At 41.5% G+C, this 17,446-nt stretch overlaps 1 protein-coding gene across 3 annotated transcripts in view; it reads left to right on the top strand.

The window, feature by feature from the left end:
- The window catches only part of LOC139575885 (tubby protein homolog), a 106,252-nt gene that overhangs the window by 79,612 nt on the left and 9,194 nt on the right, over window positions 1-17,446 (top strand). For 2 of the 3 annotated variants that reach the window (XM_071401287.1, XM_071401288.1), the window contains exons 3-6: window positions 5,702-5,864; window positions 11,015-11,152; window positions 16,114-16,266; window positions 17,049-17,170. In XM_071401287.1, coding sequence (XP_071257388.1) covers window positions 5,702-5,864; window positions 11,015-11,152; window positions 16,114-16,266; window positions 17,049-17,170 — 576 coding nt within the window. The remainder of the gene's footprint in view (window positions 1-5,701; window positions 5,865-11,014; window positions 11,153-16,113; window positions 16,267-17,048; window positions 17,171-17,446) is intronic. The other variant, XM_071401289.1, reaches the window with a different exon arrangement.

Below are 17,446 nucleotides of genomic sequence, written 5' to 3'. Positions count from 1 at the left end.
TATATTGGCCATATACTACAAACCCCCGAGGTGCCTTATTGCTATTATAAACTGGTTACCAACGTAATTAGAACAGTAAAAAAATAAAATAAATCATATCCGCGGTATAGGGTCTGATATACTACGGCTTTCAGCCAATCAGCATTCAGGGCTCAAACCACCCAGTTTATAATGTGTAATAATGCGCTATCAGAAGTGTATTATGCCAATCAGCCTTTGTCACTTCTGTGCTGTTTTGCTGTCCATGATGCATGATAAAGATGTTTAGCAAAGTGATGTCTCAGACCTGACCAGTGTAGAAAACAGCAGTGACACACTCAAGAGACTCATTGATTAACATATTTTCATCAGCCCTGTGTAATTCCATCAAGATACTGGGTTACATCAGCAACCTCTCCCTGGGTTACATCAGCAACCTCTCCCTGGGTTACATAAGTTACCTCTCCCTGGGTTACATAAGTAACCTCTCCCTGGGTTACATCAGCAACCTCTCCCCGGGTTACATCAGCAACCTCTCCCCGGTTTACATCAGTAACCTCTCCCCGGGTTACATCAGTAACCTCTCCCTGGGTTACATCAGTAACCTCTCCACGGGTTACATCAGTAATCTCTCCCCGGGTTACATCAGTAACCTCTCCCTGGGTTACATCAGCAACCTCTCCCTGGGTTACATCAGCAACCGCTCCCTACACGTTACATTTATTGCATTTCCTGAAATGTAGGAACAAATTGCAGGAGATTATTTTCCAAATGATGATCTGAGGCTAATCGTAGTGGATTAAAGGGATAGACAGAGGATTAGAGTTTACGGTACTACATTAACATAAACCAAATCAGCAGAGAGACTTTCAAGCATTTAAGATAACACTACTCCACACTGCTTACACAAATCAATCTCCAATTCTTTCAGAGGATTAAAAGTCAGGAAATGGTTGGAGATGCTAATTGTTAAGTGATCTGATAAACATGGGAGTGGTTTTAATGAACATTGCAAAACTCTCTCACCTATATGATGTGCAAGTGATGTCATCCTACGTCATTCTTCCGGGTCTTATCCTCTAATCCTTGAATGGGTTTGATGATTATGTCATCAAATTCGTGAAAACAGATATAGAGTGAAAATGACACATTTTTTGTACTCTACTCTAGCACTTTGGATTTGAAATGATACAATGACTATGAGGTGAAACTGCAGACTGTCAGCATTCATTTGAGGGTATGTTCATCCATATCATGTGAACCGTTTATAAATTACAGCACTTTTTGTACATTATTGGGACAAATTCACTTATGTGTATTAAAGTAGTAGAACGTTTAGTATTTGGTCCCATTTTCATAGCCCACAATGACTACATCAAACTTGTGACGTAACAAATTTGTTGGATGCATTTGCTGTTTGTTTTGGTTTTGTTGCAGATTATTTTGTGCTCAATAGAAATTAATGGTAAATAATGTATTGTGTCATTTTGGAGTCACTTTTTTGTAAGTAAGAATAGAATATGTTTCTAAACACTTCTACATTAATGTGGATGCTACCATGATTGTGGATAATCCTGAATGAATCGTGAATAATGATGAGTGAGGTAATTACAGATGCGCAAATTGTGCGTCTAACTTTCTCACTCATCATTATTCACGATTCATTCAGGTCTCAATACTTTGGGTCCCCTAAAATGGGGGGACTATGTACAAAAATGTATGTAATTTCTAAACGGTATGGATGACGGTATGGATGCAAATACCCTCAAATTAAAGCTGACAGTCTGCACTTTAACCTCATAGTCAATGTATCATTTCAAATCCAAAGTGATGGAGTACTGAGCCAAACAACAACAAAATTGTCACTACCAATGCTTTTGGAGCTCAATGTATATCAAGTTATATTTCTGTTTGTGGATTAATTCACTTCTGCAAGAGGCCTTTTATGATGTTTTTGCGCTGAAGACCATTGTGCTACGTTTTTACCCATTGAACACCGTTCAAAAACAACTTCCTGGAAAACGACGCATCACTTTCATACCGTATTGTGCTTAGGGCTGGCATAATTACTGTAAAACTGTGTGACTGACAGTTATGGATGAAGACCATCATGAAAATAAAAAAAACGTTTAAAAAATGGTATTCTATTTTTTGGGGTGGAATGAACAGCTGACTGAAGACGGGACGGCCGGGCATTTGTAGCTTTGTAAGAACCATCCTGATCACTGCAGCGCTGCAGTGGCCTGCTGGTATTCACTCAGGGAGTTCCTGTTGGGTTCACACAGTGTGATTTTAGTGACAGAGGAGACAGTATTATAGTCTGAACCAGGGGTATGGTGTGCTGCAGACGGTTCTGCTTGTCTGTGTATCTCTGTAGATTTTCTGCAGAATTGACCAGGTCCCTCTTACAAAACCATTTGTCATGTTACAGTAATGAGACATACTGGTCAAATAGATTTTGGTTGCATTGGTTTGAGCCTTGAGTTTGAGGTTTTGGTTATGTGGTTGTCTTTACTGTGAGTCTATTATCCATGAAACTCCCATGGCTTGGTCACTCAATAGCTGAGGACAGAATTACCATTATTGCTCAGCTGCTTTGCATATGAAGACAGAAGGATCTGAGGCTAAGAGGGGATTTCCACATACACAATAATTTGGATATCCACTATAGCTTTTCCCTCATGTGGGTCCTAGCAAGCAGGCTAGGTAGTGCTAGGTATCAACAGCCAATCCAGTAGGGGCTGGAAGCTATAGTGAGCTTTGATTGGTTCATAGTGTCGCGATATCACAGAGTATTTGCATAAAGTTCAGCTTTCCCCAACTTTGGTCCCGCCCTGTTCATGCTCCCTCGCCCATGCTCGCATCGCCCAACGTTCCCCTCGTCCACTTCCCTTCCCTCCATTGAAAATGAATGGGGCTCTGTTGTTTCATCGGCCCTAATGTGTTATGTGGAAATGCATTGTAAGGTTGTTCAGCATGACATGTACAGTATGACCTCCATCATGTGTTCTTGCTATAGTACTTAAGGAGCCTGTGATTGCATCAATTAGGCAAACACTGAAGACTGAAGGAAACCAACCGTCCATCTGCTGTAACCACACCACTTTTGCATTTTATTCTCAGAGTAGATCTGTTTTAAAGGAATTGTTTGTTAAAGAACATATTAAATGTACTGTTTTTCCACAAAAGACCGAGGAACATACAAAAACAAATCATAAAGATATTCTATGCAAAAGAAAGATAGACACTTTCCCTTTTTTTCTTCACCTAGTGTGGTGTCCCTGCTGAACAAGCCATTATTTGAATATCAAAGTGGGTATGGATATTCATACTGCATTACTGAGACAGGTACCCAAGCAACAGTGTTCCTTAAGCAGCATTCACATCCAGCTTCAATCCTGAAAAGTCTGTTCATCGAAATGTCAGGAGTTACTGTAGCAAGTTGCATAACCAGTCCTGATGCTGTAACCATTTTGTTTTAGGTCCAAAAGGTGGCACATGCGATGTTGGTTATTCACCTCACATGCTTTTCAAATTGTGAATTTCATGGTAACCTCCTGGCTGTACATGCACTGTCAGGCATTGTGCATGAGAGAAGGACAACATCTTGTTAGTGGAGAGAGAGGAGGCAGAGTAGGAAGAGGAGATAACTTATTAGTTGGTTATTTCACTGTACACTGACTGGTGGTGTTTTGGACAGCCATAGAGCTCCTCCATGGCTCCACCTGGTTAACTTAGTTCAGGCTTCCTCCTCCTCCACACTCACTGCTAGAGTGTGCTGAGACGTTGTGTTCTGGTCATGGCTGAAGTGATGGGCTAAATGACGCAATCCCAATTCTCCACCCTTTTCCCAAAGTGTGCACTTGCACACTTCCTATCATGGAAACTCCCTCTAGCCAACGATAACACCAATCAAATACTTTTCGATTCATTATAGAAAGTGTGCAAGTGCCCACTTAGGGAAAGGGGTGGACAACTGGGACACAGCCATGGGTTTAGATTAAGGGCACTCTGTACTGGTACAGCAGACAACAGTACAGCAGAGTACAGTCTAGTGGTGTTCCTGCTTCATCTGGGATTCTCTCAATATTTGATGAGCTTCCAGCCTTGGGATCTCCCTCTGTTCGTTAGCTTGCATAATCATAGATGACTGCTGACTGCAGCAGGATGGAAGGGATACCCAAGCTGTAGTAATACTTAATGTAGATTTCCACATTGCCAGAGAGGGGGGATAGAGCTGAGGAGAAACGGATTGGGGCAGTGGTCCTGAAACATTAATTACAGAAGCAGAAGACATTCCATTTTTCTGGCTCTGAGGAGGTGTTCCTGAGATGGTGCTATGCGGAGGTTTGAAGCAACTCTTCTTGCTCAAGCTTTCTATATTTTTGAACTGAGGGTGTGGAGCTCTAACACTCTGTGCCCTCAGGAGAGCTGAATTTTACAGGAAGATAAAAAGTTTGTGACTGCTCAAAACTAGGATTATGACATAAATTGAATTGGCTCATGTGGGAAAAGGAAAGTAATTATTTTGTGTGAAAGTAGGATAATGAATCTGTGCAATGACACAGATTCTACTGAGCTACCGGATAAGGATAAAGGATTTGTGTGGGAAAAGAAGAGGTGTGATATGAATTTTTGGTTTGTATGTGTCAGTGTGTGAATGATGTTAGAGTTCATATACTGGTCACTTCTGCAGCTGAAGGTTCAGGCTTATCTTTGGTCAGTCATGTGATTAAAGGATGTTGTGTGTTTATCAAAATCCCATCAGGTAAACAAGATTATTAGGGAAATCATTTATTCTTGCAAAGCATGTAAACGTTTAAATAGAACTGTTATAAGACACGTCTGTCAACTAGTCTGGTTCCTCTTCGGGAAATGGTAAAACAAAAAAAATGAAGGCAATCACCCACCTACAGGTGAACGAATTGAGGCAGACACAGTCAGGCAGAGGTCAAACTCATGTCCCGATGATCTTGTCTTTGATAGGGTGTTCTGTAGCTCATCGTATGAAGACAAGCAGAAATGTCATTTAAGTTGGACTGTGGTATGATTGCAGGCTGGGCAGATGCACATGTTTGTCCAGCAATCAATCTTTAATCTACTGTAGCTCAGGTGATTGGAGGGCCAGAGCACACAGACATATTTGTTCTCTCAAGGACACAGTCTTGTGTCTTGTTACAGTGAGGGTGCACTGTACATGTGTGTGTGTGTGTGTGTGTGTGTGTGTGTGTATGTGTGTGTGTGTGTGTGTGTGTGTGTGTGTGTGTGTGTGTGTGTGTGTGTGTGTGTGTGTGTGTGTGTGTGTGTGTGTGTGTGTGTGTGTGTGTGTGTGTGGATGAGTTTAACTACACTTGTAGGGACCAGAAGTCCCCACAAGAATAGTAAACAAGCAACGATTTGACCATCTGGGGACATTTTGTTATTCCCCACAAGGTAAAAATCTATTTCTAGGGGATTTAGGGTTAGGAGCTAGGGGTAGGCTTAGGGATAAGGTTAGGGTTAGGGGTTAGGGAAAAATTGATTTTGAATGGGATGGAATTTTGTGTCCCCACAAGGTTAGTTGAAAAAAAGTGTGTGTGTGTGAAGGTAAAAAATTTGAAAATATCTATCCATGTTAATGTATTATATATGACACAATATTAGAAGATATGTGTGTGCATGTGTCAATAATACCAAACTAATTGAACACCATTGAAGAATCTGTGTGGTGTGTGTGTTTCAGCGAGCTCTCCTAGAGCAGAAGCAGAAGAAGAAGCGGCAGGAGCCTCTGATGGTGCAGTCCAACGTGGACGGGCGGTCTCGTGCCCGCAGGACCAAGCAGTGTGAGGAGCAGGCTCCCCTGGTAGAGTCTTACCTCAGCAGCAACAGGAGCACCATCTACCACGGTAAGAGAGACAGCCAGGATCCTTTCACCACCAGGACCCTATTACCAGGGATATGTCTCAAATGGCACCCTATTCCCTATATAGTGCACTACTTTTGGCTAGGCTCTGTATACTACTACTATTTATGCTCTGTCCAAAAATAGTGCACTATATAGGGAATAGGATGCCATTTTGGAAACCCAGGACCCTATCAACAGCTGTTTACCATAGGAACCCGCTTCCTCTCATCTCTGAGGAAGCTGCTACATTGGTGCCGGGCAATTACAGAGATGTCCAGTAACGGTCTGGCGTGGGGCCCTTTCAAGGGCTATTCACAGCCATGACAGGATGGTATTGATCCAGGTTACTCACATAGAGTGCTTGCGAAAGATGGCTGATTGAATTACTGTATCCATGTTCTTGTCCTTATGCGCCGCTCACTGTTTGATCAAGTTCGTCTATTGATTCTTAGCTCCTGGGCCAAAGGAAAACTTTTCTACTGTAGTGACTTTTTTAGTGTTACTTTCTACTCTGCATAGGTGCAATACTGAGATATCTATCAATACCATGTCAAGGTTGGCAAAATAAACATGTAATACTTTATTCATGAAATAACTTTGTGTCTTTGTATGAGAGAGAGACTCCAGGATTTACCAGTACATGCCTTTTCAACTATAAAACTCTAGTGGTCAGAGCTCTGCAGTAGTCCTTCCAGATAGAACAGAGATGGTGTTAGTGCTGTGGCGATTGGGCCACTGATCTCCACAGAGGGACTTTAGCTGCAGTCTTAATCCCCAACTCAGAGTGACTGAGTCTGGGCTCCAGACCTTGCATCCACACAGCACAGCCTGGATGGCTGGCTGCTGGAGAGGAAGACAATGCCCAGCACAACATAAATCAGGCAATGGGTACAAAAAAATTACTGAAAATCCAAATATACCATTAACCACTATTAGGGCAACAATTAAGAAGTTTAAAACCATTGGAACTGTGGTAAACTTGCCTGGTAGAGGAAATTTGTAGCTTGTCCCCACGCACAGTGAGGAAGATGGTTCGGTAGGCAGAAAAGTCCAAGGGTCACAGTTGGACAATTACAGAACTTGGTCGCATATTGGGGTCTCCAAATCTACAATTAGATGCCACCTCCATGCCAATAGGCCATTTGGAAAGGTTGCCATAAAAATGCCTTTATTGAGAGCAACCAACACATGTAAATGTCTTGAGTTTGCTAAAGGCATTGCCACTTGGATTGGAACCAGGTGCTATGGTCAGATGAGACGAAGATGGAGCTCTTTGGCCACACACACTAGAGGTATGCAGAAAATAACCTCATACTTATTGTAAATATGGTAGTGGATCTTTGATGTTATGGGGCTGTGACTTGAACCCCATTGAAAACCTGTGGTTTGAATTGAAGGGCAGTCCATAAGCACAGACTGAAGGATATCAAGGTTCTGAAAATATTCTGTATGGAGGAATGGTCTAAGATCCCTCCCAATGTGTTCTCCAATCTCATAAAACATTAAAGAAGAAAGCTCAGTGGCATTATCCTCGCAAAGTATTGAAAACAGGTGGTGCCAATAATTTCGACCCCTATCTTTTAAAGATTTTTTTATTGCTTGGTTAAACAAAATATTTTTCTCTGAGCAATTGGATTATTATTAAATAACTTATTTAGCATATAATAAAGCTCAGTATTTGTATTTATTTCATACAGTCTTTTTTCCGCATGATTATAAAGGGTGCCAATCATTTTGGAGATGACTGTATATGAAAGCTTCAGAAACAGCTCAGTGCATATGAGTGGAGTGACGTCAATACAAAGTATATGTTTCATCTTCCTTCAGTGAGTGTACATCCTGATGAAAATATTCCCCTCCGACACTAGTCAAACAGCCCCTGCTATACACAGAAGACACAGAAGCTTTGAACTGCTCAGAATATTTCCCGTTGCAATCTCAGCCCCATCCTTCCAAAGATGTCAAAAAAGATGCCTTGGAGCTCATTTAGTACAGCAGCAAACATATGGAGAGAGTCCCTTGATTCATACCTTATGCTTAACAACACACAGATGGCACTATGCTGTTAGTGAAGGAAGCATACACACTGTTTGGTCTTGATAAAAATAGAATCTCCCTCTCTCTCTCCTGTCCTTATTTTTCACCATCCTTAGATTAACCCCTGTTTTTCTCTCTGTAGAACTCACATTTTCTTGGCTCTATTTTAAGAATCAATTCAGCACTCACTAAGAGGGATTACGTGTTCTCTGTACCTTTCGTATTTCCATCTGATTAACCTTAAACTGTATGCATTTCCACATCTACAGTATATCCTTCAGATAATATCCATGAAAGGATAAGTTCAGTATTAAGTGGAAATGCTGTTTCATAAGTTCTTATTCCAGCTTTTATTTACGTACCCTATCTGGATTCATTGAAAAATCATATTGCACTTATATTATAAGTGTTATTTTCTGTATTTTTCAAAGAAGTACTGTAGTATGTCATTTCAAAGTATACCATGTACAGTGGCAAGACAAAGTATGTGATCCCTTTGTAATTACATGGATGTCATGATAAATTGGTAATAAAATTTGATCTGATCTCACAACCATAGACAAACAGTGTGCTTAAACTGGGGCGGCAGGGTAGCCTAGTGGTTAGAGCGTTGGACTAGTAACTGAAAGGTTGCGAGTTCAAATCCCCGAGCTGACAACTGAACAGGCAGTTAACCCACTGTTCCTAGGCCGTGATTGAAAATTAAATTAAATTTGTTTTAACTGACTTGCCTAGTTAAATAAAAAAAATAATAACACACAAATTATTGTATTTTTCTTGTCTATATTGAATACATCATTTCAACTTTCACAGTGTAGGTTGGAAAAAGTATGTGAACCCCTAGGCTAATGACTTCTCCAAAAGCTAATTGGAGTCAGGAGTCAGCTAACCTTGAGTCCAATCAATGAGACGAGATTGGAGATGTTGGTTAGAGCTGCCCTGCCCTATAAAAAACACAACATTTGAGTTTGCTATTCACAACAAGCATTCCCTGATGTGAACCATGCCTTGAACTAAAGAGATCTCAATAGACCTAAGATTAAGAATTGTTGACTTGTATAAAGCTGGAAATAGTTACAAAAGTATCTCTAAAAACCTTGACGTTCATCAGTCCACTGGAGAAAGTTCAGCACTGTTGCTACTCTCCCTAGGAGTGGCCGTCCTGCAAAGATGACAGCGCAGAATGCTCAATGAGGTTAAGAAGAATCCTAGTGTCAGCTAAAGACTTGCAGAAATCTCTGGAACATGCTAACATCTCTGTTGACGTGTCTATGATACGTTAAACACTAAACAAGAATGATGTTCATGGGAGGACACCACAGAAGAAGCCACTGCTGTCCAAAAAAAACATTACTGCACATCTGGGGTTCACAAAAGGCTGTTCCACAGCGCTACTGGCAAAATATTCTGTGGACAGATTAAACTCAAGTTTAGTTGTTTGGAAGGAACACACAACACTATGTGTGGAGAAAGAAAGGCACAGCACAGCACACCAACATCAAAACCTCATCCCCACTGTAAAGTATGGTGGAGGGAGCATCATGGTTTGTGGCTGCTTTTCTGCCTGGACAACTTGCTATCATCGTCAGAAAAATGAACTCCCAAGTTGTATCAAGACATTTTGCAGGAGAATGTAAGGCTATCTGTCCGCCAATTGAAGCTCAACCGAAGTTGGGTGATGCAACAGGACAACGACAAAAAACACAGAAGTAAATCAACAACAGAATGGCTTCAACAGAAGAAAATACGCCTTCTGGAGTGGCCCAGTCAGAGTCCTGACCTCAACCACTGATTTGAGATGCTGTGGCATGACCTCGAGAGAGCGGTTCACACCAGACATCCCAAAAATATTGCCGAACTGATATAGTTTTGTAAAGAGGAATGGTCCAAAATTCCTCCTGACCGTTGTGCAGGTCTGATCCACAACTACAGAAAATGTTTGGTTGAGGTTATTGCTGCAAAAAGGAGGGTCAACCAGTTATTAAATCCAAGGGTTCACATACTTTTCCCATCCTGCACTGTGGATGTTTACGTGGGGTGTTCAATAAAGACATGAAAACGTATAATTGTTTGTGTGTTATTAGTTTAAGAAGGCTGTGTTTGTCTATTGTTGTGGCTTAGATGAAGCTCAGATAACATTTTATGACAAATTTATGCAGAAATCCAGGTAATTCCAAATGGTTCACATACTTTATCTTGCCACTGTAAATAGCATGTTTCTTTTGCTATAAATAAGATTAGCATCCAGTAGATAAATCATAAAGCGAAAAACCTGGAAAATATTTGCATATTATTGACCGCCGCAAATATAGAGTGACATTGTTAACAGAATATTTTAGGTGGACTAAACTGATTTAATTTAACCTAGTTCAGAAACTGACTTCATGCTTATCTGAAACAGAGTATGTAGGCCTACCAGTTGTTAGTTTCCATATATGCTAACAGTAACTTTAGGTCAAGAATACAGGTCTCTCCATCCCTCTCTGCTCGGAGCTTTTGAAGCATTTGCTCTATTATTCCCCTTGAAGCTGTTTGGAATAATTCGAAGAGAAATGGGTTCCCACAATGAGACTGTGAATGTCTCCGCGGTGACGGGTCTAGGCTCCGAATTTTTACGAGAATAGAGACACACCACTGGATATTCACTGACACTCTGCAAAACAGAGGAGGTTGTAGGGGAAATACTAAGGCAACCAAGCAGTTGATAGATTTAAGATAAACATGTTAGAATCAAAGTGCCAATTTCAAGGGACTGTAGCTACAGTATGCATTTGTTATTATCTAATCCTGGAACATGTTGTTGCTGGAAGGAGCGTGCGCTGTGCATTTGCAATTTTCACAGAGCTAGCACATCCATGACCTGTTTGACATGAGGCGATAAACAGTGTTCTCTCCCAGGCAAGAAAAACGCCTCTGCTGTGTGTCTGCTTCCTATAACCTTGTATAGTGTCCTCTGCTAACTTTGTCTTTACCTGTTCTTTCTCTTTCCCTATAGGCTAACCTTAACTGACAGTACCCTTCTGTTTAGTCCCTTACTTCATTTTATCTTCATCATTTCCCCCAACCTGCCTGCTAATTCCTTCTGTCCGCTGGTTCCTGCCGTGCCGTGTGTAGTGCAAGAAGCTGAACACGAGGAGGTGAAGGTGGTAGCGGACAACCAGGCTCCTCGCTCAGCCAAAAAGGGCAAGGCATCGACCAGCTCCACCCCGCAGACAGCCAGCGGCAAGAAGGAGAGGAAGGGGAAGCACAAAGGTCAGGCTTGCTGCTGCTGCCTCCAGACAGACCGAGAGACAGACAGGCTACAGCAGCATGCATGGTCCTCTCTCTCTGTCTGTTGGTCAACTGTACAGCACGTCTCCGTCTGGCTCAGCTCTGTCTCCTACCGTGATGGAAATGAAACGATCCAATTGAAATCCTCAGGTTTTCAATGAGGAGGAAGTTTCATATTTTGTGCCAGAATTAAATTCACCATGTGAGAGTGTTGTGCAGAGCAAGAGATACCACTTTTGTATCATGTAGAGTAAAATAGATTGCATGAAATTAGTTGCATGGCCACCAGACTACGTATTTGTCTCCCAATTGATCTCCTTTGATAGCTGTATTATATTGCTGTATTGTCTTAATGAGTTGAGCTCTAAAAAGTCCATGTTAAGATGCCTCTTCCCCATGCTCCATCAGGTACCTGGCTGTATGCGTCTCTCTCATTCACACACTCATCCTTTCAAACATCCTCAAGCTGGATTGGACTCAGTTCTGTTCATGTCTCCATCTCTGGTGGCACATAGTGGCATTCTAAAGCTAATCAAGCTGCCCTTACAGAGAAGTGAAGCATGCACTCAGATGCTAAGTCTGTCCAAAATCTAATCTGAGTAATGATGTTAGAGAAGTCGGTCCTCTCTGCCTGCCAAGTAAACACCTTAGTGGCTGCTGAAACGCTCCTTGGCCTTGATACAGACTTCATATGTAAGCCGTATGAATTGAAATGGAAGTGTGAAATTGTGCTCCCTGTCTCACTTTGATGTCTCTCTCAACTTCTGAGTTTCAATAATCAAATTAGTATACTGTATTTATTTCGGGGCTCCCGAGTGGCGCAGCGGTCTAAGACACTGCATCTCAGTGCTTGTGGCGTCACTACAGACACCCTGGTTCGATTCCAGGCTGTATCAGAACCGTCCGTGATTGTGCAGCGCACAACATAGTGCAGTGCACAATTGGCACACAATTGGCCCAGCGTTGTCCGGGTTTGACCGGTGTAGGCCGTCATTGTAAATAAGAATTTGTTCTTAACTGACTTGCCAAGTTAAATGAAAAAATTATTTTAAAAATAACATAAATTGCCAGTGGCTGTCTGAAATGCTTGTTTACGAGCCCTTCCCAACAATACATATTTTAAAAAATTATAAAAAAATAAAAAATAGTAACACAAGATGAATAAGTATACACAATAATGGGGCTAAACTCAGCAAAAAAAGAAATGTCCCTTTTTCAGGACTCTGTCTTTCAAAGATAATTCGTAAAAATCCAAATAACTTCACAGATCTTCATGGTAAAGGGTTTAAACACTGTTTCCCATGCTTGTTCAATGAACCATAAACAATTAATGGACATGCACCTGTGGATGGTCGTCAAGACAATAACAGCTTACAGACGGTAGGCAATTTAAGGTCACAGTTATGAAAACTTAGGACACTAAAGAGGCCTTTCTACGGACTCTGAAAAACACCAAAAGAAAGATGCCCAGGGTCCCTGCTCATCTGCGTGAACATGCCTTAGGCATGCTGCAAGGAGGCATGAGGACTGCAGATGTGGCCAGGGCAATACATTGCAACGTCCGTACTGTGAGACGCCTAAGACAGCGCAACAGGGAGACTGGATGGACAGCTGAGACTGGATGGACAACTAGTCTGCTTCTTTAATCAGTACAACAGTTTTCAGCTGTGCGAACATAATTGCAAAAGGGTTTTCTAATGATCAATTAGCCTTTTTAAAATGATAAACTTCGATTAGCTAACACAACGTGCCATTGGAACACAGGAGTGATGGTTGCTGATAATGGGCCTCTGTACGCCTATGTAGATATTCCATAAAAAATCAGCCGTTTCCAGCTACAATAGTCATTTACAACATTAACAATGTCTACACTGTATTTCTGATCAATTTGACGTTATTTAAAAAAGAACACATGTGCTTTTCTTTCAAAAACAAGGACATTTCTAAGTGACCCCAATCTTTTGAATGGTAGTGTAGGTAACATGGCTGTTTGTCATCTCAGGATGCTTTTGTAATCCTTACTCATCTGTTCAATGTTATTGTTTTGTCCTCCAATGTGATTCATTTAGGGCTAGTGATTATTCAGACCAGAGTCACAATGTCATTCAACACCGATATAGCCCCTTTCTTCTTACGGAATGATGGCTTACCTCGTCGCACACACACACATACACACACTCCGCTGCTCTCTGAAACGAGGGTTGGCTGCGTCGCTAACGCCACACTAACAAAAGGCTGCAATCTCCCTCTGAAAGCAGCAGTCATTCTTGTGTAATCAGTGTTAAAAAGACAGTCACTAATTCAGTTGGGAGCAATAAAACACTCTTTCAAAATGTGCGTTTTAGCGCCCGTGATTTCATCTGGCTCATCTCATTTAATCGCTTGTTGCACTGCTATGGTGGTGAGACAGAAGAGAATGAGGAAAAACAGTATATCAGTGGCTTTGAAGCAGTAATGACCAGGGGGCCTCATTTATAACCGTTATGTAAATTTGACACTAAATATCTGTCCATCATTTCTGAAAAGGCTATCCTAGTCAAAAAATCCCCCAAATCCAATTTTTAAAAAACTATTATAATCCAATAGAACATCATTTTGGAACCTATCCTATAGGATTCTATTCTACAGGTCCTATCCTAGAGGTTTTTATCCGATAGGACGGGTTCTAAAATATGATAGTTTTTGGGGGGGGTTCCATCCTGTAGGATCCTATAAGATAGAATCCCATAGGAGTCCAATAGGAATGGTTCCAAAATCTGATAGGATTGGACCACTCCCATATTGTGGTGGTGTGTTTATCACTGGTGTGGGTAGGCAAGGAGATGGACATTGTGCTCCGGAGAGACACTGGAGAGAAAATGTTCCTCTCCTCAGTTTACTATTCTTTAATCTTGATTGCAGTTTAACATACAGTTGAAGTCAGAAGTTTACATACACCTTAGCCAAATACATTTAAACTCAGTTTTTCACAATTCCTGACATTTAATCCTAGTAAAAATTCCACTTTATTTTAAGAATGTGAAATGTCCGAATAATAGTAGAGGGAATTATTTATTTCAGCTTTTATTTCTTTCATCACTATCCCAGTGGGTCAGAAGTTTACATACCCTCAATTAGTATTTGGTAGCATTGCCTTTAAATTGTTTAATTTGGGTCAAACGTTTCGGGTAGCCTTCCACAAGCTTCCCACAATAAGTTGGGTGTATTTTGGCCCATTCATCCTGACAGAGATGGTGTAACTGAGTCAGGTTTGTAGGCCTCCTTGCTCGCACACACTTTCTATAGGATTGAGGTCAGGGCTTTGTGATGGCCACTCCAATACCTTGACTTTGTTTTCCTTAAGCCATTTTGCCACAACTTTGGAAGTATGCTTGGGGTCATTGTCCATTTGGAAGACCCATTTGTGACCAAGCTTTAACTTCCTGACTGATGTCTTGAGATGTTGCTTCAATATATCCACATATATTGGAGCAGTGGCTTCTTCCTTGCTGAGCGACCTTTCAGGTTATGTTGATATAGGACTTGTTTTACTGTGGATATAGATCATTTTGTACCTGTTTCCTCCAGCATCTTCACAGGGTCCTTTACTGTTGTTCTGGGATTGATTTGTACTTTTCGCACCAAAGTACGTTCATCTCTAGGAGACAGAACGCGCCTCCTTCCTGAGCGGTATGACCGCTGCGTGGTCCCATGGTGTTTATACTTGCGTACTATTGTTTGTGCAGATGAACGTGGTACCTTCAGGCGTTTGGAAATTGCTCACCATGATGGACCAGACTTGTGGAGGTCTACAGTTTTTTTTCTGAGGTCTTGGCTGATTTCTTTTGATTTTCCCATTATGTCAAGCAAAGAGGCACTGAGTTTGAAGGTAGGCCTTGAAATACATCCACAGGTACACCTCCAATTGACTCAAATTATGTCAATTAGCCCATCAGAAGCTTCTAAAGCCATGACATAATTTTCTGGAATTTTCCAAGCTGTTTAAAGGCACAGTCAACTTAGTGTATGTAAACTTCTGACCCACTGGAATTGTGATATAATTTTAGATTATTTGTGCTAATTTCCTGTACTAAAACCGTATCTGTTACTACATTAAAACAACATCACGTTTCGACCACATCGAATTGAGGGTAATTACACATCCTTTTTACCTCAGATTACACATCCTTTTTACCCCAAGACCGGGGGTCTTGAGACTTCGAATTCTACTATCATTTTCAAACTCAAATGGCAGACAACATTTTAAATGCTCTCTGTATAAAAGTCACTGGCCTCACACCAATACATGGATTTATCACTCAAATAACAGCTAACCCTTGTTACTGTTGATATCCTATGGCGGGTCGTGATTTGTTGAAGTTAAATAACAAAGCAATTGATTTGTTTCCTTCCCTGTTTCGGCATCCTCACAACTTCCATCCGACATTCTAGAATTTAGATGACTGTCTACAGCAAATTCTCTTCTAACCAGTGATATACAAATGATTCTCAGATTCAGTGTGGCCTTTGAATAGTGTTAGTTTAAACCGTGCATACACTCCAAACATTTGCCCCTGACTGTAGCAGCAGGGACATCATGTTCTGCCCTGTTACGCAGGCTAATTGAATGGCAAAGAAGCAGCGGAAGTTTTAAGAGTCATGCCGAAAATATACCACATCAACCCACAAAGGCATTCAAAGCTGAATTTTACTGCATGACCCGTATTACCCAGGCAAATGTCATCTACTAGACTCCATTTACTTATACTGTAGTTTGAGTTTTTTCCAACAGATTTCCATTCATTCTCCATGTCATGTTTGCATGCATGTAGGCATGTTATGTGTGAGTGTTGACACATAACAGTATGTTTGTGCATGATCTAATGCATGTGTGTTACTACTGTTACTGTATGACTATGGAGGTCTGACTCTGATGGGGCTGGTTGGGTGTGGTGGTGTGGCAGGACTCGATGGGCCGGCGTCCTTCCAGGAAGAGGGCCAGATCCAGATCATGACGGTGGGTCACTGGGCCGTGGAGGAGGGGAGTGAGGGAGATGCTGTGATCAGTGCTCAGCCACAGGGCAAGCAGGACCTGAGGGTCACCATGCTTAAGAAAGGTATCAATACATATAGGCCTATCCCTGGCCTCCAGCCTGATCTGTGTACATGTACAGTCCCTCTGTGGCTTCGATTGGTCTGAAACACAGGTCAGAGAGTGATTGGCACTTGTCCTCTCCAATCATGCAGTGATTGGTCTGAGATTATGAGATTGTGGGGACCTTGGATGTATTATACAGTAAGACCTGTCAAATACAGCTCTTCTTTCCCCTGAGATCTTTGCCAACTGAACAATAACATCTAAGCCAACTAAACAGTAACATCATGCTTATTACATCATGAATAACACCTTACTTAAAACATCAACAGTACTCCACTTGTTTTGTCCCTCCTGGTAAATAGGTTTCCAGTTTCCACCACCTTTTGATAGCTGAAAACATACTGTACAGTGACAGATACATTTTTCTTAAAAATTGTCATGGGCAACCAACCAATTCAGGAAGCAGCAGGTATACTATGACCTGAGGCTTATGTTGTAATGCTTTTAGTGAGCACGCTACAGGTGTGTATTGGCAGCTTTTCATGGTTCTTTCCCTGTTGGAGAGAGAGCCTCATACAGTTCAGACTCTACCCAGAACACTACCCTGCCTTTAGACAGTAGTGTATCCAAACCTCTCCATGAACTGATGTTTCAGAACAGGCGTATGTGTCTATGTTCCTGTGTGTTGTGTCTTTGTGTACAGTGCTTGGTGTATGGTGCAGCATGCATTTACAGTTCTTATTCAAACAGCGTTACTAGGAGAACGACAATGCCATTACATTATGTATTTTCTGTTTGAAGGTATTTCTAGTAGTATGAACTTTGACGAAGAGGAGGATGACGAGGATGAAGTCAGTTCCAGTTCCTCTCAGCTCAACAGTAACACACGGCCAGGCTCTGCTACCAGCAAGAAGTCCTGCAAGGTACACCATCTGATGCTCTGTGGTCATCTATTGATTCCTGACTCTTGGATGGAGCTTTTACTTTACACACAGTGTGCACTAATGCACCCTCTATTTGCTTTGTTCCTCTGCTCAGCGGGGCTCAGCCATTAGTCCATTTGGGGAATGACGATGGAGCAGTTTTGTGTTTTGGGCTACATTATGATCAACCTATTCCTCTTGTGTATCTTTATTATTGTCATTTGCACTGTAGTTTGTTGATACATGGAAGCAGCCCAGACATCTTCTGATGTGAAT

This window comes from Salvelinus alpinus, chromosome 5 (assembly GCF_045679555.1).
Source record: "Salvelinus alpinus chromosome 5, SLU_Salpinus.1, whole genome shotgun sequence".
NCBI classification, from domain to species: domain Eukaryota; kingdom Metazoa; phylum Chordata; class Actinopteri; order Salmoniformes; family Salmonidae; genus Salvelinus; species Salvelinus alpinus.
Note: the sequence above shows the minus strand (reverse complement) of the source record. Positions and strands in the feature narration are given on the sequence as shown.